The sequence below is a fragment of the Xenia sp. Carnegie-2017 genome, unplaced genomic scaffold (assembly GCF_021976095.1).
Source record: "Xenia sp. Carnegie-2017 unplaced genomic scaffold, XeniaSp_v1 HiC_scaffold_23, whole genome shotgun sequence".
NCBI classification, from domain to species: domain Eukaryota; kingdom Metazoa; phylum Cnidaria; class Anthozoa; order Malacalcyonacea; family Xeniidae; genus Xenia; species Xenia sp. Carnegie-2017.
This window is the reverse complement of record NW_025813486.1, coordinates 8,545,738-8,572,850: the sequence shown is the minus strand read 5'-3', so window position 1 is coordinate 8,572,850 and position 27,113 is coordinate 8,545,738. Positions and strand designations below refer to the sequence as shown.

The window sequence follows — 27,113 nt, the reverse complement described above, 5'->3', positions numbered from 1 at the left end:
TTTTTGATATATTACCGCTGACATATATGACAAGAAGTATGAAATATATGATTAGTACCAATTAGAATTAGCAGTTAGCGCCCTTTTTTACCAGGAAAATGAATGTCATCATTGTCAATGGTGGATCTAGAGTACGTGAAAATATTTTACTGCTTTTCATTCGTGGATTTATTTACATGCAAACACCTTATAGACAACTCTATTGGTAAGATGTTATTCTTTAGAAAATCATGTCCCGTAATTTTCATCTTAAAGTACTTTGAATTTGAAATTAGCGATTAGAATTTCTTTTGACTAACACTGGATCAAACCACTGAACAATAGAAGCGCATTGGACAGAGGACACAGGAGTCGCGATGGTATTTTGAATTTTTCTGGCTGATGATAAAGTAATTCAGATATTACACGAGTTGAAAGCTCGTGCATGCCACAAGCTTTTCTTGTGCGTAGCATCGTGATTCGTGAAAGAATTGTTCAGATAAAATATATTTCTATTGCTCTGTTTGGGTGTGCTGTGTTGAGTAGTCAAGACATGCGCAGTAAGTTTCAAAGACCAAAAAGTCAACTATAAAGAATTCAAAAAAATGGCGGCAGAAAAAATTGCAAAAATGTACTGCATGAACGTGAACAGATCATAGATGAGAGGAAGACATCAACTGTAAATTCTAGGGTCTAGGTTGTAATGAAAAATGTCCAAACGTAAGTGACATTACAAAGTAAAATCCTTTCATTCGTTCTGATGTTTATATTTCGTTACTATGATAATATTATTTCATTTATTTACTTGGGCAAATGCAATAAGCATTATTTATGTACATGAACAAAACAGCTGGTAAAATATCATCAATGATGACCTTTAATCATATTTAAACATCCACAGTGTGGCAGAAACCTTATGTGAATCTTTTCAAACACTATAACACTTCAGAATGGAAGAAATGTGCAAAAGAAGGCGATGTTACAGCAATGATGGTATAATATATGATTGTAAACTGTCTAATGTTTTAAAAGTGACTAGACTTGAGGTCAAAAATTTTCTAGGAAAAATATTTTGGATACAGGCGTCGTTTATGGCAAAACCAGGGGGCTGTACATGAGCTGCTTCACTCCAAAAATCATTAATCAAGGGTTGGCCATCTGGCCAGCCCCCCCTTCCTCCCCCGCCAGTAATTTTATGCATCATACAAATTACTTTGAACTTAACACTGTTTCATATGGAGAAATAATGAAAATTTTAGTTTAATTTGTAAATTTAAACTTGTCAACTGTCTCACAGAAGCAGTGACAAAGCCAGCCTATATTTCACCCCAATATTGGAAATATTAGTGTGACCAATCACCGGAACATAATAAATGGAATTAATTTTCAAAAGAAATACATAATATAATTCTGCTGAAATATTTGTAGAAGTAAAAGTTTGACCTTACTATCTAATCAAGTATCTGAAATGAACTTATTTAAACAAATTATTCTTATTCTTACAGGACAAACAGCTGAAATGTACCGTGTATCGCATTGCGGGCTCAATTCCTGCAGGCAACTACATTCAGTTTCCTCGAACATCTACACAATCACTGGGGCTGGTTGGCCCATATCTCTACATCTTGTTTAAACCAATATCAGGCAAATTTTTTGTCGCACACATTGATGTGGCAACTGAAGATGGTCTTGCAATACGTATCTCGTTTTCAAACCTTTTTAAAGAATTCAAGTCCACATCAACATGGTTGCAATTTCCATTTGTACCTCGACCACCCCCCAATTCTTTGGACGAGGCAATATTGGCGAGCTCTACAAATCATGGTACCTACATATGCTTTTTTGAGCCAACATCATTTTTTCTACTTTTTAAAGTGCTTATGAAACCAAGTTTCAACACACAATTTCATATTTGCATTACAAGGACCATTTAAAATGACTTAATGACTTCTTGATTAGAATTTGTTTATTTTTACCTCTTGCTTGGGGTATTGAACTAATTTATCGATTAGAAGGCTCTCATGAATGAAGAGTTCATAGAAATCGTTATGATCGTCTAGGTTGGGGGTGTGTCCAGTTGCGTTAATGTGAGCAAGAGCTTGATAACGCAGAGTTGGAAACTTGGTTGCCTGTTAGGGGGGTATTCCCAAATGCTGAAAATTGACTATTCAATGCAACCGGTCCCAGGTACGCACATATAACACTGTAAAGTAAACAATGAAGAAGTTCACAGGCTATAATCATTAAATGCGATTGTGAATTATCGTTTTCAATGGTGATCAAAGTCAGGAGTGCAGCTCGAACGTTAATGGGAGGTATGTTCATGTAATAAGTTTTGCTGACTGATTTCTTTAGAAAGCTTTTTTCAAATAAGTCAGTCGGGGATACCTAAATACATGAATACCCCCCCCAATGAACGTTCTAGCTACGGCCCTGATCAAATTAAAATTTCACCAACAGTATTTTATGTTTGAAATTTGCTTCCAGGAAGTAAAATGCCTCATCCATGCTTGTCTTTTTTCTCAGAAAATGTTGGTGATGTATCATTATCGACACGTTATACATTCCTAATGCTGAACCTTCGTCACATCATCTCGTTTTTCCTCAATCAGCAATACGCCTATTTGAAAAATATTCGTTTATGCGCGAACATGCTAGTGAAAGGACTGTACACGAGCGACACTGAATACGAACCACGACTCACAATCAACGAAGCCAGAAGACTGGGGCTAATGACGACTGGCTACGTACCAGTACCACGTGACATGGCATTCCACGTGCCCAAAGGTATGGACTGGCACGAGTTGTATGACGTCATAAAATTTCCTGGGAAAAGCAAACCTATGAAGAAGGGGATCATTCGTAATGATGGAATGGATTTAAAAGTAGTGACCGACTACTACAAGAAACAAGAACAAACGGTAATTGAATAGAATTATGTGAAGTTTATCGTCGGTCTCCCCAAACAACAAGCATTAAGTGCAAGCATCACCATGGAGATTATTTTGAAATTAGCAGTCGCGAAGGCAGCCCGTTTTTTAGTCCTACAATGCAAATATTTTTATGCTCAATCACTGGGAAGGCAATGAATGGAATTGATTTTCTAAAGAGATGAATAATAATTTTGGTGAGAAATCTGTATTGTAGGAGTAAAAAATCGGGTTAGCTTTGCAAGCATCGCACATGGAGATTGTTTGATGTCGTCATTCGAACCACGTGATGTCCTTAAGAGTTGCATGATGACGTGACTTGGTAATGTGTGCGAGAAATGCGATCATTTTGGGTGTTTTTTTTTGTCAGCAACAGGATGCATTGTCTTCAAGGCTTGCATTGGTGGAAAAGCTGGGCTCTAATAAATCTTCTGCAAAGGTATGAAAAATATGGGAAGCAAACTTTTATCAATACTTTAAAAACTTTTATGAAGCCAAAAGGCCCGTTCACACGATCTGATTTGTCGGATCCGATTGTTTCGGTTCCGACTTTTGATTGCTTGTTCAGAGGGTCAGATAGTTTTGTTGATAACTATATTCGTTTGGATATTTAAAGTCGTGTGTACAGCTTGTGGTATGTCCAGTACATTTATCGAGATAGTTTTGGTATTTTTGTTCTTGTTTCCAAGATATTTTCTAGTCTATGTAATTTGGCTAGTCGGCTTCCTTTGATCTTGTCGGATAAAAATAGAGCAGTTTTATTTCTATCCGATTTTTTAGTTTGACGGATCTGACTGTCGGAAGCTCACTTTAGCTATATGAATTCTCACGATGAGTTTTTGGGATCCGAAAAAATTGGATCTTGTTAATGATCCTATAGAAGTAGCCATGATCCAATGTTTCAACTAATTTTCGCTATGTATCTAATCGTCTTTTCCAGCGACGTCAAGTAGTAGCAACGCACGTGCCACCTGTGGGTCTGAACTTCCCTGTTGGTCTCCAAGCTCAAGATCACCTTGATACGCAAGTGTACGCTTACAAATCGAGGAAAAATATCGATACTTTATCATCAAGTAATCATCAAAAGGATAAAGAAAACAGAGCTAAGGTGTGATATAAAAGATGTGTTTTATTATTAGCAGTTATCAGTTTTTGTTTTCTTAGAAACTAACGAGGATGTGTTGTGTTTGCAGCTCACATCTTTTTTATTAGTGCAAAGTTATGATGGAAACTTTGCAGTATTGTATTGAGTTACCATAGATATAAAATGATTGTCATACTCATAGGAAGATACGTACGAGAATCTACTCAAATTATATTTTTTACAGAGACATTCGACAAGGAAAGAGGGAGAGACTCTTAGAAGTCGGCGTTCAATAAAGGTGAGATTTTCCATCATTTATTCTACAGTCGCATATCAGGAAGATCTTGGAACAAGGTTGACATCTGGAAGTATTTTCCATCTGTTAAAATAAGACGCACAGCACAACTGTTAAAGGAATGAACTTTTACCTTCATCTTAATTAAACATAGGCACCGTTTACAAGAGCCCGGGTTGATGTGCCAACCTGGGTCAACCCGTCTACTAATAAATACCCGCCTATTAACGTTTACACGATAGCCGGGTCAATTTACCAACCCGTGGCACCCTTCTCAAGAACTGGGTGGACCCGGGTTAGGTAGGTGTTAGAGCGTCAAATTTAGCTCATTTCTTTATGGAAACTCGGGTTGGCTTGTCTTTGACTTTATGTTCGAGCCAACCCTGGCTGAGAATTGCTGAATCGGGTTTAAAATCATTTCTAATCATGGTTTGTGTAAGCATAACCACCTATTGCAGTCTGACCCGGTTAAATATCAACCCAGACTTAGTGGCTAAGGCAGCCTCATTATTTAGTTCATTTATATAATTTTTTCTCTAAAGAAATGAATAATGATAGTGTTGTGAAATAGTCCAGGCTTACCAAAGGACTGAAACTTGCGGTTTAGCTGCGTCTCTTAATAAACTCACTATTGCAACGTAGTTTATATTCATCTTTATATTCTTGGGATTTACGACTTGTTGACATTTTTAGAGTTTAAAACCAGATCCGATTTTGAAATTGAAACATATTGTTGGCTACGGTGGAGCGAATTTCAAGGAATTATTTTGGACAAAGAATGGCGCATGCGTCGTGTATCCATGTCACGCCGTGATTGTTTCCATGGAGATATCTACGGGGCATCAACGATTCTTCATTGGTCACACCGACAAGGTCAATTTTGCTTTATATTATTGGGCAATCATGTCGATGTACTTGAGATCTGCTATTATGTTCGCAATCTGTTCGCTTAAATGAATTAGTTTAATGTAAAACAACGTAATTGGAGATTTTTGTTTTATATTATTAACTGAAATCCTTTGCTGAAAAAGCTCTTAAAATCTCACTCATGCTCAATGTAATGTACTCAGTATGTTCGAGGTAGAATGTCAGCGAGTAGTAAGTTCCACTAATCAAGGAGAATCATCCACTCGTTCAACTTCAATGAGCTCTTAGAATGCAGGCGTAAAGATCTGTTAATCCTTAATCTTATCGTACTTGAGATTGGATTGGGAATCTGTTTTGGGTGTTTTGGAATACGAAATTACTGTAATCTCTTGTATTCCCGTGGATTTCTCCTCATTAGCGCTCATTTTATTGCAGGTTTCTGCCCTTACCTTCAATGGAAACACGTCGATACTAGCTTCAGGGCAACTTGGACAGTCGACTGTGATTCGTGTGTGGCGATATCAATCCGGTGATTGTATTGCGATCTTTAACTCTCAAGTGAGAGAACTTTATTGTTTAAGGTGAGAAATATGATTTTGATTTGTTTCCAAGTAATTTTTTTTGTCTTGTGGATTCAAACTTAAAGGTCTCCTAGGTTTTCATATGCCTGTGCAAACACACTGAACATCTTTTCTTTCTTAAATGATCAAAATCGGTAAAAGGGAGTTCAGCTGAATAAGTTAACTCGTCATTCAAAGCTGAAAATTCAGATTCTTCAGATTTTTACTTTATTTTTAGAACTGCTTGTCTTTAGAACCGCATGTTTAATGAATCTGTTTTCAAAGCTGGTTTACTGTTCTAAAGAGGCAATGAAGAGTACAGCTGCTCACAATCTATGCATTATCTCACTGGGTTGAAACACCGTTGCAAAATCTCCATTTTTGGGTGTTTGCCCTAGAGCCCTCAATTCGTAATTACCCATAGAGGGCTCTGGTTTGCCTTTATCTCCATTTTGCGTAAATCTACTGAACTCAATTTTACTGGAATACTACCTCTCATCTAAATTTTTAAATACAGCAATTCAACTAGTATCAATCTTATTACGCAAAGAAAGTTTATTACGACCGTTAGCTAAATTAGGAGGCATGCGGACATTCTTCAGACATGCTTGTTTACGAGTAAAATACTGCTTCACTAAAGTATACCTAATGTTTACCTAAAAACCGTCTTACCTTATATGTTCACTTGGACCCAGTTTTTTTCTGTTCACAATTTCCCGCCATTTTTATTTTAATAGTTTCTCAAATAGTGGTGGAGTTTTGTGCGGTTGTGGAAAAGACAATCACGGTAAACAGGTAAAGTCAAAATGTCGGTCTTTCTTTTGAAAAATTGTCGATTTTATTAAAGTGTTGTGTAAATATAGGCGAGTAAGTGTCTATCATGATTTCATATGTGTTGCCGGTTGCAAAGAAAGAACTGGCTTCTTTCAAAGCTAAAATGTTTTCTGTCTAATTCCAATTGAGCTTTAATGGTTTTATCTTTACTTTCATCATGTGTGAGAAATATTTACTTTGCTCTAATTTTTTGCGTATAATTTTTTCGTTTAAATTTTTGTGTAAACTGTGTTTGGAAATGGTAGCTAAAATAAGCAGTGATCTAAGATGCTCATAGAAGAATAGGATACGCTTAATGATATTTAACCAAGAACGTTTTTATTTGTAATTTGTTTTTACAATTTAAAAATTCGATTACGAGCTCGAGATTTCTATGATGTGAAAGTTGATAAAAGCAAAGCTCAAATAAACTATCACATAGAAATCGAGAGGGAATAATCTAATTGGTTCAGTGGAGTATACCAGTATTCATATAAAGAAAAACGCTGCTGTAGTTTTCCTTTATTTTTTATGCATTTGTTGTTGTTGACATTGTTTGTATTAAAAAGCAAACGACTCTTGCTCAATGCATGCTTAGTTATTGTAATGGGAATTTTTGTTTATTTTATATTTAAATATGTTAATGTTGTGTTTAGTGGAAACTCTAGAAATGTTTTCTAATGTAAACATTGAAGTTTATCACCTGAAACTTTAGGAAAGACATGGTCGGCAGCCATGTTTGTTTTTGCTTCCCGGCTTGAGCAACTAGCATTTTAAAAAAATAGATGATGGCGAGTAGAATAGCAATCGAATCAAAGCATACACAATAGAATGCTTTTATGTTTCTATTAACTGTGGGTACAATTGTGTATAGATGGTGGTAGTTTGGGATACATCACGTTGTGGAAGGACTGGAGAAATTGCTGTGGTTGCCAAGGCACATACTGACGTTGACATTATGCGAATCAAAATTGCTCCTTTCGATGACACAAGGTGAATGTATTGCTATGAATTTGTATTTTTATGTTGTTTACCTACTGCCAAACACTTACAACCACCATTTTGCTTATTTAAGAAACAATACTATTAATACATTATTTTAGTTAACACTTGACATTTTTTGCGTATAAAATACGCTACATATCAGAAGCAGGAAACGCCGTTTTTCTTGAGTGGATTGCTGTCTGCTTGGATTAAAAGTGTTACTGGCATTTTTGACTGAGTTGGTTAATATTTTTCATGCCGCACTGTTATTCTTATATTTGAAATTTATAAAAGAACTGAAGAGTGTATGTCTGAGTCTAAACTTTTCTTGATTTTGGTTGGGTTTTTTTTTCGGGGGGGGGGGATGTTTTGAAAGAAGATTGGTTCTTTCAAGTTCATAAGCTTTCTTACTATTGCAAATTGATGTGAATTTTGAAGGATGATATCGTGTGGACTTGATAATATACGAATCTGGAGGGTTCGTCACGGCTCCGTACGTTCATCTGCCCTGGATCTTGGTAGTCATCATTCAATCCAGTTTACCGATATTGCTTTTGGCTACGAACTTGTAAATGGAAACAACAAGAAATATCGAATGATGTAAGACTTTGTATTGTTGGCGTTGAAAGATTGTTGCACGGGGGGGGGGGCATTACTAAGGCTGTCGGTTGATTTTGAACGGCTAATACTAATTATTCAGTTTCTAATTTTTGAGATGGCGAAACATGAACGTTCAGTTTAAGTTAACTAAAATTTTTGCTTTCCCAACAACCATAAAAGCTACTTTTCTTTTCCAAAATCCACGCTCAGTGACCACAACTTTTTACTCTGAGCATTTGATTTTTGTAATACACCGCGATAGTAACTCAATTTACTCAATGTATTGTATGTTGTCAAATGGTAGAACTGACTCCTGTTTAATATATAGGTCAGTGTCACGTTATTCTCTCTTGAGAAATTAGCTAAAGAGAAAATAATTTTTGCTTGTTATTCAATTTGTTTATCAGGAAATCGGTGCAATTTTCGACAATGTCTTCATTGAAATTCAGCCCATTTCCAAATGCTTTTATCGCTCAAACAATTTAGTGTTTTTCCCTTCATACACAAGTGAACACTTAGCTATGTTATAAACATCAACATGATTGAGAAAGATAACTTCAAAGCTGATTTTTCAAGTGTTGTTTCTTAATTTTCAGATATGTTTCTTCGAACCGTGGAATAATTTTTGAAGTCAACTACGAACTGATGGTGATTCATAAGGTGCGACGACTACTTCCGACCGGAAGCCGAGAGGATCTTGTTCACGTGAACCCGGGTGAATTCGGAATTGGTATCAACTGCATCTCTGTCACAGATGCTTTCTGTATGACAGGCTCTGATGATGGCTATCTCAGGCTGTGGCCCTTGGATTTCTCGGGTGTAATATTAGAGGCAGGTATGTGTGTCTGTTACTTTGTCAAAGGTTTGGATATCTTGATATTGAGCAAAACAGCCACCGAGTATGAACAACACAACCTACTCTTTTGAAGTAAACACCTTGAACCCCCTTTCCAATTTTTGAATATTTAAGTATTGACGTAAGCTCAAAAGCCTAAATGTGCGCATGCGTAATGCCATACATTGTAGTTAAGTCATTTCTAAGTGATAAAAAATGCTTATATATAAGCGTTCGACACCGCATAAAGAAGTTTTTGTCGTTTATAAAGCATATTTCGACTCACTTAAGTCGCGCTTTATGCCAACTAGTCTATATTTAATTTGGCTGTACGAAACTGTTGACGATAAAACGGTGTGTATCGCTAAAGCATTTTCACTACTACTTCTTCATGTTACTGCATTTGTTGACGTTGTATTACTGCTGCTACTTCATGTTACTGCATTTGTTGACGGCGTGTTACTACTGCTACTTCATATTACTGCATTTGTTGACGGTGTGTTACTACTGCTACTTCATGTTACTGCATTTGTTGACGGTGTGTTACTACTGATACTTCATATTACTGCATTTGTTGACGGTGTGTTACTACTACTACTTCATGTTACTGCATTTGTTGATTTTTTCCTTTCCTTTACAGAACACGATGGTGCTGTCTCGTCAATCGACATCAATCCGAATTGTTTATCTGTTCTTGCCGGTACAGTAACGGTACGTATGTTAACAATATTCTCATTTGTAAGGTTTTTACTATTCCACAGTCCCGTTATCAATTCTTGACTGATGATGAAAAACTATGGTGGCAAGAACATTAGTTATAAAGCAAGAAGTAGTTTATTGTATTTATACTATATATACGTATTTTCTGATAATTCAAATTCTCATTGTGCAATGTGACGTCACTTTCTTTATAAATCGTACAATCATAGACTTCAATATGTCTTGAATGAAAAGTGATGTGAATAAACTGTTTTAGAAAGTCCACTGTCAGTTTGAGAGTTATCTTCAATGAAAACTTAATTTAACTGAACAAAATTTTAGTTCTACTCATTCAACTAAAATACATGGAACGCTGCCTGAAGCAAATAATTGAAGCCATATCTTACACCCAGACACGCGTGATTACACCCAGACACGCGTGTATAGTGTTTCGAGATTCTCTCGCGGAGTGGAAATTGATTGATTACCACGCGTGTCTAGGTGTAATCTCGCGTGTCTGGGTGTAAAATTTGGCTTTAAAAAATTAACAGGCTTTTCTATTATATGTAGCTTTCCATGTATTTTAGTTCAATGGTTCTACTAGTCATTTAGTAGTGAGCCATAAATTATTTTTGACTGTGTATGACATTTTTGTGTTCTTCAATCCTCCTTTAGGGTAGCATTGGAATTCTTGACATCTCCACACGTTCTTACAAAACACTGATGAGATCACATACCAAACAAATACTCGATTGCTCCTTTGATCCATCACGTGGTTCTCTCGTGACCGTGTCCGATGATGAAACTATTCGTGTATGGGACCTAGACACGTTCAATCAATTGTATGATTTTAGAGCAGCCAATGAGAATCCTTGTACTGTGACGTTTCATCCTCATCAATCACTCTTTGTCTGTGGCTTTCGGAATGGGGCAGTTCGCGTTTTTGATATAGGTATACTCGAAGGGATGTATTGGTACATATAGGGATAATTCATCTAATGGTTATTTGATACAGGTATACTCGAAGGGATATAATGGTATATATTAGGGATGTTTCAGTTAAGGGTTATTTGTATATAGGTATACTTGGAGGTATATATTGGTACATATTAGGGATAGTTCATCTAAGGGTTGTTTCATATAGACATACTCAAAGAGATGTAATGGTATGTATTATGGGTGGTTCAACTATGGGTTATATGATGTAGGTATACTCGAAGGGATGTATTGGTACATGTTAGGGATAGTTCATCTAAGGGTTATTTTATATGCCAATGACACGAAGTTTTTTATTGTCTTAAATAAAAGATCTCCTAAAATTTTAATGGATTCTCTTGTAACACCTTTACAAGCTTACTTCTGAAATTATTAAAGTTTTTGTGACATGTAAGCTCGAAAATTCATATTCGTTTGTTCACTACAAACCTGCTTGTGTTTTGTCAAAACTATTTTATTGTTTTAAAAATTCAAATACCATGTTTACTTTTTGTATACATCCATAAGTAAACATGCGAAAAATGATGTTAAACAGAAAATCCATTAAAGTTTTTAGAAATCCTTAGAAAAATTTCGTTTCATATACGCTTTAATCAATAAAATGTAGATGTCTGCATAATCTAGTGAAAACTACATCTTTGTTTTAGCAAGTTCTTCAATGCTAGCAGAGCATAAGGAACACAACGGGATGATTACAGGACTGGCTTTTTCACCGAATGGTGAACACATGTACAGTGCTGGATCGCAAGGAATTTTAGTGCTATATCAAGGTTCCACAGAGGAGTTCAATGTACAAAGAATTCTTATCAATACAGTGGCACCTGGGGAGCATTTCGCTCCCGATGTGTTGTCCGTCAGTGATGATGGTCAGCGGCTTGCTGTTATTGGTCCATTCGAATACGTGATTACTGTAATGAACTGCCGCACTTTGGACGAGGTTAGCAAAGAATAGGTAGCTACTTCATTATACATTTACTGTACTATGTACGTATATTATACTCGTGTCACGGCATTCACGTTATTATCTAATCTTAAACTGTCTTTAGGTGAAGGTTATTTAATCTTCAACATGTTAAGCTGTAATTATTGAATGTCAAACATTCTTTAAGTATTGATTATCATTGGAGATTTTTTAATCTTCAATATGTTTAAGGGTTTAGACCGAGATTTTCTAATTTTACACAGTTTTCAAATGGTGATTATATCATTTTCCGCATGGTCAAGCTGAGGTTATTGACGTTGAACAGTCTTTAAGTAGAGTTTATATAATTTTCAACTGTGTTAGCTGAGATTATATGGTGTTAAACAGTTTTTTAAGTAGGGATTATGTAATCTCCAACATATTTAAGCTGAGGTTATCTTATGTAAACAGTCTACAGGTACAGATTATCTATAAGTCTTGAACATGCTAAAGCTGAGATTAATTGATATTAAACAATGTTTATCTTATCTAGGTTCTACGTATAGATATAACAACAATACATGCAGGAAATGTTTCCACTACTGACGATACTGCCCTCAGATTGTGCTACTCTCCTATGGCGTTAAATCAACTTTTGGTGGTTACTGCTGGTTGTAGGCTGTTGAAATTTGATGCACATAGTGGGCAGTTATTGAGCGAGGTAGATAATAATGATGGAGGGATGGTTTTATGATACCTAGAAAGAGTCTGTTGATAGTTACTGATGGATGTAGGCTGTTAAAACTTGATGTAACTTAATGGACAATTATTGAGCGTAATTAATAATGATTAAGAGGGAGGGGGGATTTTCATGCTACATTTAAAGAATTTGTTTGCAGTTACTGCTTGATGTAGGTTGTTTAAACTTGATGTAGTTATTGGACAGTTATTGAGCGAAGTAGATAATTAAGATTGAGAGGGAGGGGGGTTGACACGACATGGAGAGAGTTTGTTATGATGAAAATTTCACACCGACAAGAATTATATGAAGTTTTATTTAGAAGTATGTTTTATTGCTTAGGTTTCCAACGTTCATCGATCTAGCTGTTCAAGTCTTGATCCTTTCCAAACTGGGCAATTTCTTGCAACTGCTGGTGATAAACTTATCAAGATATGGGACTATCACATGAAAATGGACTTGAATTTCCAGGTACGATAACCTTCATAATGAAGACATTTTTTACGCTCCAACTTCTTCAACATCTAACAACGCGAGTTGTAAATTTTAATTTACAATTTTTATTTATACTTATGTCGAAAACACCACGAATACTTTTCATGACTGACTTTACTATCAATGATATATATATATATGCTAGTGTGTGTTAATTAGAAATACTTTTATTTCTTACGAAAACTGTCTTATCAATGAATTATTCTGTATAGTTATGCATGCAGAAGGCTTATCTGAAATTCCTAAAGTATACAAAACCTTTCATATCTTACATTACATTTACATTTAGGAAGAGTTGAGATCTAAAATCATATTTACTTATCCTTTATTAAATAAGAAAGGAAATATGTTTACAGGCTAACGCAAGCACAACTCTACACCTATCAGCGCACGCAAACACAACTCTACACCAATCAGCGCACGCAAACACAACTCTACACCAATCAGCGCACGCAAACACAACTTTACACCAATCAGGGCACGCAAGCACAACTCTACACTAATCAGCGCACGCGTTGTATTGTTTTTATTTTATGATACATCTTAACCGTTTCTATACAGGTATTTATTGGCCATTCAAATAATGTCTCCAAAGTTTGTTTTACCCCAGACCTCCAAGCTTTAGTCAGTATTGGAGAGGCGATATTTATCTGGGATTTTCTTGCAGATGGCCGCGTTCCTTTGGAACCTGGGTACGTAAACACACTTTTTTTATATTGTTTGTTTTTTTATTTACTGACATTCGCAACAGAGATTTCACGATATTTATGCACTACCAAAACTGCTAGTATAAACATTTTTTATGTAGTATAGCATTATTTTGACTGATGTTATTCTGTAAGTGTCTTTATGGCATAGATCATTGAAGTCATAGATCACATAGATCATTGAAATCATATATTACATAGATCATTGATGTCATAGATCACATACATCATTGAAGTCATAGATCACATAGATCATTGAAGTCATAGATCACATAGATCATTGAAGTCATACATCACATAGATCATTGAAGTCATAGATCACATAGATCATTGAAGTCATAGATCACATAGATCATTGAAGTCATAGATCACATAGATCATTGAAGTCATAGATCACATAGATCATTGAAGTCATAGATCACATAGATCATTGAAGTCATAGATCACATAGATCATTGAAGTCATAGATCACATAGATCATTGAAGTCATAGATCACATAGATCATTGAAGTCATAGATCACATAGATCATTGAAGTCATAGATCACATAGATCATTGAAGTCATAGATCACATAGATCATTGAAGTCATAGATCACATAGATCATTGAAGTCATAGATCACATAGATCATTGAAGTCATAGATCACATAGATCATTGAAGTCATTGATCACATAGATCAGTCATAGATCACATAGATCATTGATGTCATAGATCACTTTACTTTGAAGATGACTACCGCTAAGGAAGTCAAAACGTCAGTCAACATCAACGACAATAGTCCTTCTCAGGACTCTATTAATCTGAACGATCGACATCCACAAACATGACATGAATATTACCAAAACGCTCCCTTAAAATTTGAAGCCTACGATTCAACTGGTTACTTAAATGGTATAACCAGTTATTTGGCCTTCGGTAATCTCGGAAGCTCATCCAATCACCACTCATCTCCAGATTGTAAAAACGTTCATTACGACCATATTACGACCACTCATCTCGAAAAAAGACTGGATCAAGCTACTGTATATTTGTAGTAAACAAATTTTGAAGCCACCGTTAGTAAGGGACCAACACATCGAAAGATTTTTTAGCAAAACTATTGAAAGCATAGCAACACATTGCCAAATTATTCTTTAAGATAAGGAAGAAGATGAAAAAAACCTTTGTGGCGATAGTCAGAGAGAATAATCGGCCGTATAAAACAAAACGCATACACATTTCACTCCGAATCACTTGCAAAAAAGGCTATTTTAAAGGATTGATCAGTTTATGATAGTAAATTACATTATTTAATCACTTTGTACTTCTAAACTACGATTCCAACAATTTTAGGTATTTCCATGCAGTTGTGGGCTATTTTCCATTGTTTTTCCATATCACAGAGAGTTACCGATGACAAAAATCGCTGCATTTTGATCATATTTCATCATAATTCATCGTATTTTTAGCTTATCTATAAACTGATTTATCTCTTAGTTATGTTCATGTAGTTACATGTTGAAAATTCTTGATTATTCTCATATAAATCCACAATACATTTGCTCCTTATTTTCGAAAGTTGGTCCCTTAGTAATGGTGGCGCTCCTTATTTTTTGTCTTCAACTTTTGTGCTAGATGCTTGATCCAGTCTTATTTCGAGATCAGTGATTACGAATCGCTATAATTTATCGCCATTTCTTCGCCATTTTTCTTAGTGGAAGAGAAGAAGCGATTGATTACAACAAAGATGAATCGGGTGTGTTTTATGCTTTCATATATATAAAATTATATGTTAAATATTTTCATAAACTTTCGCAATCTTACATCTAGCTGTAACCAACAGTCTATATGTCACGAAAGCTCGTGATTCCACATAATGCCTTAAGTTTACTGCGTCTTGTAGAACTTTCTATAACGATTTTAAGGTTGCCTGTGAGAAATTCTCTTTCCAGCTCAGCTTGTACTACTTCCATGCACTATTCCATGGCGTTCTTGCTGAAAAATTCTTTCCTCTATTTTTCACTATTCATTCAGCGGATCTTTAAGGATATCAAGTTGCAACATTTCGAATAAATCTTGCGTTTTCAATTCAGATAAAACTGCACATGTTTTTGATGGAGCTGGTTCACCAACACAAGATGACATTGGAGAATCTGATCTCAAACCCAGACCTCCAATTATGGCGACCGAATTACCTCTGCAGCCTCTCCCCAGTTCTCCCGGCAAACAGGACGAGATTGTCGTAAACTCTCCGTCTAAGAAAGATGTGAAAGTCATCGATAGTTTCAATCCTATTATGACTAGAAATTTAAAAGTTCCGAACAACACTCCAGAGATATCGAAGTCGGTGGGTCTCGTTTAAAGATGACGAAATCTTTTTGTTTCATTGAACATATTTTACTCAGTCTATTCGGGAGGCGATTTCTCGGAATGAATATTTGTGTTCGATAAACTGTTTTTATAAGTCCCTTCTACTTTAGGAATAGGACATTTGTTTTAAAGATCGCGACATTTCGTTTTCATTCATTCGAAAAAGATTCTGTCCAAACGATTTAAAGGTGTCATCATTTTTTTTAAAAAATATGATGTGTAACTGTTAATATGCCTGGCGAAAAATGAATTTTTAGCGTAACTATACTCTCCCAACAAATAACTTTTTATCTAGGCATCAATGAAATATCTGTTGATCATAGCATTTCATCTTTAACTTGAGACATCGGGCTAGTTGTGAATTATATAGGAAGTTTAAAAACATAAACAGTAATTGTAAGATATTTACAGTGTGTTAGATTACAAAATGTGATGATGACAATGTGGTGGAATGATGTGCATTAGGTGATAAAGTGGGATTGAGTGAAATTAGATTTAGTGGGGTGGAACTGCCCTGGATGTTAAGATTGGGGTTAAGGTTAGAGATGAGAAGACTTTCGTGGATGGAGTGTTCATATTTGTCAGAAAAGATGACAAAATTTTGAAGGCGTCAAACAGTATGAAATAGATAGTTACATGTTTGCAGATGTAGATCGTCCAGGTTTGTTGAGTCCTGAGAAGGACTATTGATGTTGATGTTGATTGACGTTTCGTCAACCTTAGCGGTAGTCATCTTTAGAGACAAGATTGTTGAAACATCAGTCAACATCATCAACAACAGTCCTTCTCAAGACTTTACTAACCTGGACGATCTACATCTACAAACTTGCAGCTATACTCCCGGGCTCGAAATAGATAATATTGGTGAGAATATATACAAAGTAGTAATAAAGTGAAATGTTTGAACACGATAGTATTGTGAGTAGTACTCTTTAACGAATCGAACGATTCCATCACGCATCTTTTAGTTCTGGTATCCTGTCTGTCACCCTCTGAATAAAATTTTGAAAATTTTCAGATCAAGACCCAGACCCCGATCCGCAATTCGCTTCCCTCAGATACAGGTCACCCATTCCCTGGTGTACTAAAACATTACAAGAAACGTAAGAGTTCCACTGCGTTGCCTGAAAGAAAATACACGGCACCCAGAAGTCAGGCTGGACTTGCTTTGCTGGCTGTTCTTGATTACAACGGAGATGGCCGGAACAATATGTGTTGGCATCCTGAAACAGGTTAGCGGGCTCAATCTGCATTCTGATTTGTTACTTTAGATAGTAAGAAACATCACCGGTAACCTTCATATTCCTTTAAACTTTGGCGGAAAAATATTTTTTCTATATAAAATGAAATACTCAGGATCTCTTATGTATTTGTTTCTTAGTAAAAAGTGGAAGTACGATGCACTTCGTTGAAAAACGGATTCAAATAATGGCTTTGCTTAGTAGAAGAGGGGTTGGTTGCACGTCTTCCCCTTTGTTTAAATTTTGAACGGACTGGCTTTAAAATGCGAAATCCCTCTTCCCAAATTGAATTTTGAAAGGATTGGCTTTCAAACGCAAAATCCTGGCGAATACACTTGTTTCAATCAGTGTTCGATTCAGGAATACAGAAATTGCGTTTACGAATAGATGCTCCCTAACTATCGAGTTTGATAGGCTTCTGTATTAAACAACAAACCAGAATGTTAATATATTGAGATCAGTTACAATTGCCCCTATTCAGGTTTGTTCGTTTACACCAGTGGCTGCATCGTTATCATCGAAGATCTTCATGATGGAAAACAAAAACATCTCATGCAACATTTTGAAGAGATTTCCACAATAGCTCTTCAACACGATGTTCAGGTTCTTGCCTCGGCATCCGGGTCTTCAAAGACGGTGGCTTCATGCATTTGTATCTGGGATATTGCAACTGGTGATTGTAAAAAGGTAGAGGCAGTGACATAGCCAGCCCGCAAGCTTGTTCATGCTATGTAATTATTTAGGTGTAGAGACAGTGGCGTAGCCTGCCCGCAAGCTTGTTCATGCTATGTAATTATTTAGGTGTAGAGGCAGTGGCATAGCCTGCCCGCAAGCTTGTTCATGCTATGTAATTATTTAGGTGTAGAGGCAGTGGTGTAGATAGCCCGCAAGCTTGTTCATGTTATGTAATTATTTAGGTGTAGATGCAGTGACGTAGCAAGCCCGCAAGCTTGTTCATGCTATGTAATTATTTAGGTGTAGAGGCAGTGGCGTATCGAGCCCGCAAGCTTGTTCATTCTATGTAATTATTTAGGTGTAGAGTCAGTGATGTAGCCAGCCCGCAAGCTTGTTCATTCTATGTAATTATTTAGGTGTAGAGGCAGTGGTGTAGCCAGCCCGCAAGCTTGTTCATGCTATGTAATTATTTAGGTGTAGAGTCAGTGATGTAGCCAGCCCGCAAGCTTGTTCATTCTATGTAATTATTTAGGTGTAGAGGCAGTTATGTAGCCAGCCCGCAAGCTTGTTCATTCTATGTAGTTATTTAGGTGTAGAGGCAGTGGTGTAACCAGCACGCAGGCTTGTTCATTTTATGTAATTATTTAGATGTAGAGGCAGTGGTGTAGCCAGCCCGCAAGCTTGTTTATGCTATGTAATTATTTAGGTGTAGAGGCAGTGGCGTAGCCAGCCCGCAAGCTTGTTCATGCTATGTAATTATTTAGTTGTAGATGCAGTGACGTAGCCAGCCCGCAAGCTTGTTCATGCTATGTAATTATTTAAGTGTTCACTCCCTGTAAAAAACAATGCCAATGATCTGAAATTTTTATAGCTCGACCTAAATTCCTGGTCTGTCTTCGCTAATGGGTAGATGGATATTTCAACGTTTTATGGTGTCTATGACACAAATTTTTTACTGTCGTAGATAAAAGATCTTGTAATTCTGTAATATTTGAGTTTTTCTTGATTTATCGAAAACTTTTATGATATGTTAATCTGAGCATGAATACTGTTGCCAGCGAGGATGCCAGACGGGAATCCTATTCTCAAGATAAAGATCAGAGCTCAACAGGTCGTTTTAAAGAAAACCATTAGCGGTTTGATTTTATAATACTCATTAAAGAAACCTTTCTTCTTGACTCAACACATAATCTGAGTTCAGAGTAATTGCAGAGATTAACGAAATCAGACACATCTTCAGATTTCTTCTATCATAAATCAAACCACTTATGGCTTTCTTTTAAACGATCTGTTGGTCTCTAGTCTTTACATTGAGACATAAATTAGAGCATTTATATTTATATTCAGATGCTGACATATCACTCCTATGAGATTGTTGGCCTTCATTTCTCAAGAGACGATCGTTTTCTGATCTCAGTCGGAGATTACAGGGAGTGTTCCGTGGTAATATGGGGTACTAAGAACTACAATGTACTCACATCGTCCTATACTAAAACTCCAATCCATGACATCGCATGGGATCCTTATACGATGAACGAGTATGTGTCGGTCGGACAAGATGGTCACGTGCTGTTTTGGTTACTGGAAGAATCTCGTGGATCTTTCAACTTGAATGTGAGTACTCATGAGGTAACATAGGGTGGATAGTGTATGTCTTGGTGCGTATATTGATATATATTTTATCAATTGACGTTTCAATTTATAAAAGTTTGAATGATTATAATTTTTGATATGCGTTTTCTACATTCCAGTTTTAAGATTTAGGATTTTAGTACTAAATTCCAAGATTCCAGATTTTTGAAAATACTTTTATGATTTCATAATTTGATCTCCAGATTTAGGACTCCACATTTTTTATTCAGTTTTATGAAGGATGACCCTTCGTTTTTTAGGTTTGCGAAGGGAAAGTTCCCGATGATTTGTTATACACTTCAAAGCAGGTTTTCTTCGCTTTTTATCTAAAAGTTGCTTCGTTATAATTTCTCTGTCTTTGTGATATTTTGCTGTTTTTTCGTCGACAGAATGACTCCATGGTACATTTTACAAGTGTCCGCTATGCTGGTGATAATGTGCTATATATAGGCAATAATGCTGGTATGTTTGAAACAATAAAATTTTGGTTTATTGCAAATTTCCAGTCCACTTCATCTTCTATGGACCCAATAGATTTGTTTTCAAGCGTTAAAGATCAATGGCTTATCCTTATGTTTTGATGTTTTGTTCATAAGAAGACTATAAAAGTCTGTAGCTACCAAAGATTTTCTTTGCTCTTTTAGCTTGACTTAAATGTTAATACAAAGTCACAGGAGGTTTTGTTTCTTTTTGATTGCGTATTGTGTGGCAACTCGCACCAGTCCTTGTCAAAACTACTCACTTTTCATTAATATTACATGAAGTAAACGATCATGTTTTTAATGTTTGTTGACTTTACGTGTCTCTTTCTCGTTCTATGTGTTTGAAAATCATTTTTCTTTTTTCTGATTTTTTTGATTTTCTAGGAATGATATCCGCTTGGGATACAAGACAAAACAAGTGTTTTATGCACTGGCTTTCTGACGATTCTGAAATCGGTAAGAAAATGTATTTATATTATGTGTTTTTTTTGTCATATTATTCATGGTTTCAACTCAGTTTGTCATGCGGATATAAATTTTATGACATTCATTTTGAATTATGTTCCACAGTCGTTATTTGCTTTCTTCGTAGATGTAATTGTTTGTCATCGTGGCTCGCTGATTACCGGAAGCTCATCGGGGCATCTTCGTCTTTGGTCTGTTGTAGGCGTTGGAGAGATGAGATTGCCCGGAGAGAATGATGTGTATGTTTCGTTTCAGTTATTTTTTTTCATGAAGAATATCACCCAGACACTGATGGGAAATTTTTCAACATAGAATTGCCGAAATAGTTCAATTGTGTTGTGATAACTTTGCGTTAGCGGGGTTGATGAAGATTTTGATCTCACGAGAAAGCCCGTTCTAGTTTTCGTTTTTTGCGAAAGCCGATCCCATATTTTGTCAGATTGAATAAAAATGGTTTGGTTATCGAAGACGAAATGTCTTTGGACGCTGGAGTGATTTCTGCTTCATTCGACTCATCCTTGGAAATGGTAAGACTTCGTCAGTGGGAAGATTAAAGAATGGCGAATAAAAGGGAAGAAATTGAAGAATCTGTTTTCCTTTTGAAAACTAGGTTTTCGATATTTTCTAAAATATGTTTTCCCTGTGAATTGCTTGCCTCCTGGTGTGTGGTGTGTACTTTAGGGTATTGTTGGTACAGTTGGAGGTACGTTATGGTACATTAACTGGACAGAGAGGACGTCTATTCGTCTTGTCAGCAGTCATACAGAGAAGGTAACTTACTGTGTTAATCTCCCTGTGAAAATATTGGATTTTAAACTATCTTCAACCACGTGATTGTTTTAGATAAATTCACTGGTGGCCAGCGGTCCTGATGACAAATTCTTTGCGACTTGCACCGATGATGGTAGCTTGAGAGTCTGGACTTCTGATGACCTCGAACAAACGCTCCAATTTCAAGTTGTCGATCAGGTGAATTGAAGCATGTTTCTCGTCGTCATTCAAAATTAAATATGCTATTTATATAAAACTATTGTCGGGAAATACGAGCTCTTAAAAAGCTCTGCTTTACAAAATAAATTGTGATATTATGTTGTTAATGTAAGGTCTCTTGTCCATACGCAGTTTTAAGAGATTTGACTCATCTCCAAATTTTGAGTTCAAATCTCGTCCAAGTCACACGTTTTTCATATGCATATTAAAACCGTGTTAAGATTAATATATTATATGTATTCTCTGATGATGGCTTTGGAATAAGGTCTTAAGCATAGTTGAGAATTCAAGGCGAGCTTCCACCAGTAATTAATAATGTGAGAGTTAACACAACTTTCAAAACTGGGGCCGGTTGTAAGAAGCCCGTATTGCGTAATCCATTGGATAGTAAATTTTCAAACCTGTAAAAAGGTGTTTAAATTTTCTTTCAGAGGAATTTTGTAATCTTAGAAGCAATATTTTATTTCAGTGATGGCTCACTACAAATCTTATATTCTTCTCTTTCAAGAGATTTTTAAACAGTCAGGAAAAATTTTTAAACAGTTTTGCTTTTCGTGCAAATGACCCATAATATAGCTTCATTGACAAGGTCATTACTGAGAGAGAGTGGACGTAGTTTTTTGTAGTCAAACGTTCACGTCTATCGATTTTATCTATCACAAGGACACACAACTCTACTAGTTAGTGCTTTTGAGTTATATAGGTTGAATATATTATCATTGTTATTATTATTGTTATTGGTAAGTTAGAAACAATAATACGACTTAAAAGATGTAAACTAAAATGGACGTCTTGAAATGCAACTATCCATAAACGCTTAGCTAAATCATGATATTTTGCTATGATCTCAATGCTTTAAAATAATTTACAGAGTTGTGTTCACCACCAAACTATCATTTTGAGCGTCTCTTTGAACCTGCTTAGGCTCTTCATATGTCACAGATAAAGGCATCTCTCTAAACCTCCTCAGTCTCTTCATATGTCACAGATAAAGAGACCTCTCTGAACCTCCTCAGGCTCTTCATGCGTCACAAATAAAGAGATCTCTTTAAACCTGCTCAGGTTCTTCATACGTCACAAATAAAGAGATCTTTTTTGAACCTGCTCAGGCTCTATATGTCATATAGAGAGACCTCTCTGAACCTCCTCAGGTTCTTCATACGTCACAAATAAAGAGATCTCTTTGAACCTGCACAGGCTCTTTATACGTCACAGATAAAGAGATCTCTCTAAACCTGCTCACGTTTTTCATATGTCACAGATAAAGAGATCTCTTTGAACCTACTCAGGATCTTCATATGTCCCAATAATAAGATCTCTTTGAACCTCCTCAAGCTCTTCATATGTCACAGATAAAGATATCTCTTTGAACCTGCTCAGGCTCTTTATACATCACAGATAAAGAGAGCTCTTTAAACCAACTCAGGATCTTCATATGTCACAGATAAAAAGATTTCTTTGAACCTGCTCAGGTTCTTCATGTGTCAAAGATAAAGATATCTCTTAGAACCTCCTCAAGCTCTTCATATGTCACATATAAAGAGATCTCTTTGAACCAGCTCAGGCTCTTCATATGTAACAAATCAAGATTTCTCTTTGAACCTGCTCAGGCTCTTCATATGTCACAGATAAAGAGATCGTTTGCGTGCTTGTATATGTTATAAATAAAAGCTTTCACTTACACGGGACCAAAACGTAACTCATCTCTAAAAATTTCGTCGATGTTGACTATCAGTTGTTTAAAAATTCTTTTCTTCCATAGCGCTGTAATTGTGTTTCATTCTGTCCAACTCCTCCACGTGAACCAACACATAATGTCATACAAGATGGTGAAGTGATAGCCACAGTACATTCAAACATCGAACCAGTGGAGAAACCATTAAGACCATCACATTGCGTGGCTGGTTTTGATGATGGAACCGTAAGACTCTTTGATCTTGGAAGAGTTGAAATGATTATGAAAATACATCCTCATTCTGGGGGCGTTACTGTTATCAATTTTTCTTCCTGTGGTAAGGACCAGTCGCTGCTTGATACACGCAGACTCTACCTATAGTATGTAGTAATTCATGTGGTATCTACCTATAATATGCAGTGGTATATGTTGTATCTACTTATAGTATACAGTGATTTATGTGGTATCTATCTATAGTATACAGTGATACATGTGGTATCTGTAGTATTCAGTGATATATGTTGTATCTATATGTAATATACAGTGATATATGTGATATCTATCTATAGTATACAGTTATATTTTTTGTATCTACCTATAGTATACAGTGCTATATGTTGTATCTACCTATAGTATACAGTGCTATATGTGGTATCTACCTATATATGTGATATCTACCTATAGTATACAATGGTATATGTGGTATCCACCTGTATATGTGATATCTATCTATAGTATACAGTGATATAAGTGGTATAGTATACAGTGGTATATGTGGTATCCACCTATAATATACAGTGATATTTCTAGTATCTAACTATAGTATACTCTGATGTATGCGATATCTACCTGTAGAGCACAGTGTTATAAGTGGTTTACTATACAGTGGTATGTGTGGTATCTACCTTATGGTTGGTTCTTCATCTTCCCCCTGTTGTCTTCTTGTTAAGGATAACTTTGGAGCTTATGAATAACTTGGGATTTTTAAGTATAAAATGTTATGGCTGAGGATGACTTGGTGTGGTTAAGAATATTGGAATGTTTGAGGATAAGATGGGTTTGTGGATGTTGACTTGTGTTGTTTTATAACTTGGGTTTGTTAAGTATAACTTAGGATGGTAGATTATTTGATTATTTGGTTATGAAAATCATCGAGTCTAATTGTAGTTCAACTCTAGTGGTCAAACTGAACATTGACAATTTGGACGTACCTTAGAAATAAATTTGTTGTATAGGTCGTGTTTTTATGAGTGGTAGTACAGATGGTGTGGTAGCCATAAGTAGTCCTGCTACTGGCCTCACTGTCCGTTTGATCCAAGATCATAAGGGAGCACCAATCACTGATATGGACATTGCTTCACATAAGGTACAATGAAAAACACTCTGCAACAAATCGAACAGAGTAAGAAATAAAAGATTTTCACTGTGTTTGTACGAGCTTATGCAAACGGAAGAGTCCTTTGGGAGAACTTGAGAGCAGATTAGTGCACCTGTTTGAGAGTTCTCATGAGCCTCTCCAAGGTTTGCATAAGCCTGTGCCAACACAAAAACATCTTTTATTTCTTATCTAAAATAGCAATAATGCGAAAGTTTCAGAGAATTGTTTTTATTTTTCCTTTAACATGTATTCATGATTGATATGCAAATTCTCTTTGATTGATTAATTAATTGAGCTCAGACCAGTTCACACAAACTAATACAAACTCAGCTATGGACCAATCAGTGCAAACGTTTATTGATGTTGTTTTATGAATAAAAAGTCTTAACCTACTTCAAAATATTTTTTAAGCACTTTCGCAATATTTACCAAACTTAACATCTTACTGGTTATTGATGATGATTATTATATGGCAAGCGTCACTTCCGGATAAATGAGGCGCTTTGATTGGATCAGAAACATTTTTGCCGGTCCATTATTTTCCCGTAATCGACCGCGGTCCAAAACGCGTAATTTTACTGTCAAATGTAAACAAACATCTTAAAGCAAACAGCAAAACGTGAAATAAACGAAACAAAAAACCATTTACGAATGTAATTCGAAGGAAAAACACTTGGAAAACTATCTAGACGATACAATTATGAAACGAGTTTATTTCTTATGGACGAAAAATAGAAAAGTGAAAATCAACCCGTAAAAGCGCAAGGACGAGAAAGCAAGCTTCGTTTCAGGTCAAATAATGCCATCTAATAATCTATTTAATAACCTCGCTTTCTCGGTCTTTACTGAGAAATATCAGACCTCTGTCTTTTTTGTACAACCTCGCCCTACGGGATCGGTCTGTACAAAAAAACTTCGGTCCATTGTTTCTCTGTAAACACGTCGCGCTCGGTCATTAAGGGCTTATTAATAATCAAAACTTTGTTTTTAGAACGGTCATCCATCATTAAATTCGCCCAGATTGTGGCTTATTGCGAGCGCTGATCGTAGGGCTAGCGTATGGAAGGCGGATTGGTCGAAGGATTTCTGCGAGCTTGTTGATTGGTTAACTTTTCCCGCTCCAAATATAACACCTGAAGGAATTGCTTTGAAAAAAGACGATGCGGTGAGAAATTGTAGTTTGTTTCTTGTCTTGATTGTAGTTGCTCAAGATAATGAAAGATAAATAAATTACTATGGAAAACTGTTTTAATAAGTTTGAAATAAGCATGTTTTCTCCCTTTGAAGTCTGCGTATTTGCATCTACCGCCAAGTTTGGCAAGATTCTCGCCAACAGAGCCCGATGTTATTGTGTACAGTTGTTATGGTCTGAGAAAACTGATACAATTCTACAGCTTGTCTCAGAGAAAGGTCAGTATTTGTAAGAGGTCTGTGCTTGGAGCAGACAAAAGGTCCATCATTGATGGAAATGTGTTCATTGTCAGGTTTTTCGAACTATTTTGTTGACACAATGGGCTTCTTGCTTGGAAATATCGCCTAAGGGTCATTTAATTGCTGTTGGAACCAAAGGTATAAATTAAGAAGTTTTTTACAACGTTCTGCAAAACAACACTGAATGATTTGAAAATCCTTTCTATATCTTGAAAGATAATAGTTTAAATCGTTAAAGTTTTTTTATCTACTCCAACTTATGTCAATTTTTCTCATCTAGTTTTCTTCCATTAGTAAAACTGGATTATCGATGGTTTTCTGAGAAGAAAATTAAGATCATAATTTAGGGTTACGTATCCCACATAGTTTAAGTCTAAAAAAACGTCCCAAATCGACGTAGCTACGTCGGAAATACTAATCAAAAAAGCACTAGGTGAAATTTTCTTTTTGTTTTAGATCGACTAGTGAAAGTAATTGATTATGATAAAGGTAGCTTTCAAGATTTCGATATGCATTGTGACTCTATTAGCCATGTGACATTTTCTCCGACCGAAGATAAACTGTTTTCCGTTGGTTTTTCGGATGTTGCTTTATGGAAGGTGTTGATATAGAGAGACGTCCTTATTACAGAATCTTGGCAAAACAATATAAAGTCGAAGGCTGGTGCGCTATAGTCTATGACACGTCAATTTAAAAACTCGACATTTTATCGGCTTATTGAGAGCAATAGGGAGATATGCGTAAAATATAAAATGTATAATACATTCTTATTTATGAAAGGAAAGTAAAACCAGCAAAATTTTGTTTTGTTTGTTAAAGAGCAAAAGATTCTTGTTGCAAGAAAGAAGCATGGAATTCATGGCTTGAGAGAGACAGCAATATAATAGATGATTTTTGCCAATAGGAAAAAGCTTCCATACAAACAATGTTTTTTAAACTAAAAAGAACTATTTCAATGCAGCCCTTGAAAAAATACTTTAATTGCGGGCGAGAGGGGGTGGGAGACTAGTGCTAATCTGACTTAGCCCAAGTTGATAACAAGATTCATGATCGAGAACATGGACGCAGAATTGTGATAAGGAAATGAATTTGGTCCTTACTTGGCATATAATGGTAATACCCATCATTACGCAATACGCAAATATAAAACGATGACATTTTTCCATGCTTTTTTTGACACGTCTTCATTAAGGCTCCGTTTACAATATACCGGATTGCTATCGCAAAAGGCAGTAAAATTGTTCAGCGTCAGAAACACGATCAAATAGACTAAATCTATCCTCTTAATAAGCTTTTACTCCGAACAGTTA

At 35.9% G+C, this 27,113-nt stretch overlaps 1 protein-coding gene and 1 long non-coding RNA gene across 2 annotated transcripts; both read left to right on the top strand.

Moving 5' to 3' along the window:
• Positions 1 to 565: 565 nt before the first annotated feature.
• LOC124449041 (WD repeat-containing protein 90-like) lies at positions 566 to 25,796 on the top strand. The gene is made up of 36 exons (XM_046999984.1): positions 566 to 699; positions 881 to 972; positions 1,485 to 1,803; positions 2,506 to 2,900; positions 3,280 to 3,348; positions 3,850 to 4,017; positions 4,238 to 4,291; positions 4,982 to 5,161; positions 5,591 to 5,736; positions 6,453 to 6,510; positions 7,403 to 7,521; positions 7,951 to 8,112; positions 8,709 to 8,947; positions 9,588 to 9,658; positions 10,322 to 10,598; positions 11,290 to 11,579; positions 12,097 to 12,264; positions 12,625 to 12,753; positions 13,339 to 13,469; positions 15,180 to 15,220; positions 15,558 to 15,811; positions 16,853 to 17,066; positions 17,557 to 17,762; positions 19,098 to 19,364; positions 19,643 to 19,690; positions 19,772 to 19,844; positions 20,249 to 20,320; positions 20,457 to 20,568; positions 20,769 to 20,856; positions 21,011 to 21,100; positions 21,173 to 21,298; positions 23,082 to 23,331; positions 24,230 to 24,360; positions 25,364 to 25,537; positions 25,660 to 25,729; positions 25,777 to 25,796. The coding sequence occupies exons 1-36, from the start codon at positions 690 to 692 to the stop codon at positions 25,794 to 25,796; spliced, it is 5,313 nt and encodes a 1,770-aa protein (XP_046855940.1). The 5' UTR covers positions 566 to 689.
• A 54-nt stretch (positions 25,797 to 25,850) lies between these two features.
• On the top strand, positions 25,851 to 26,647 carry LOC124449443. The gene is made up of 2 exons (XR_006949399.1): positions 25,851 to 25,941; positions 26,260 to 26,647. It is a non-coding gene; the product is annotated as an uncharacterized LOC124449443 (long non-coding RNA).
• The last annotated feature ends 466 nt before the right edge of the window (positions 26,648 to 27,113 follow it).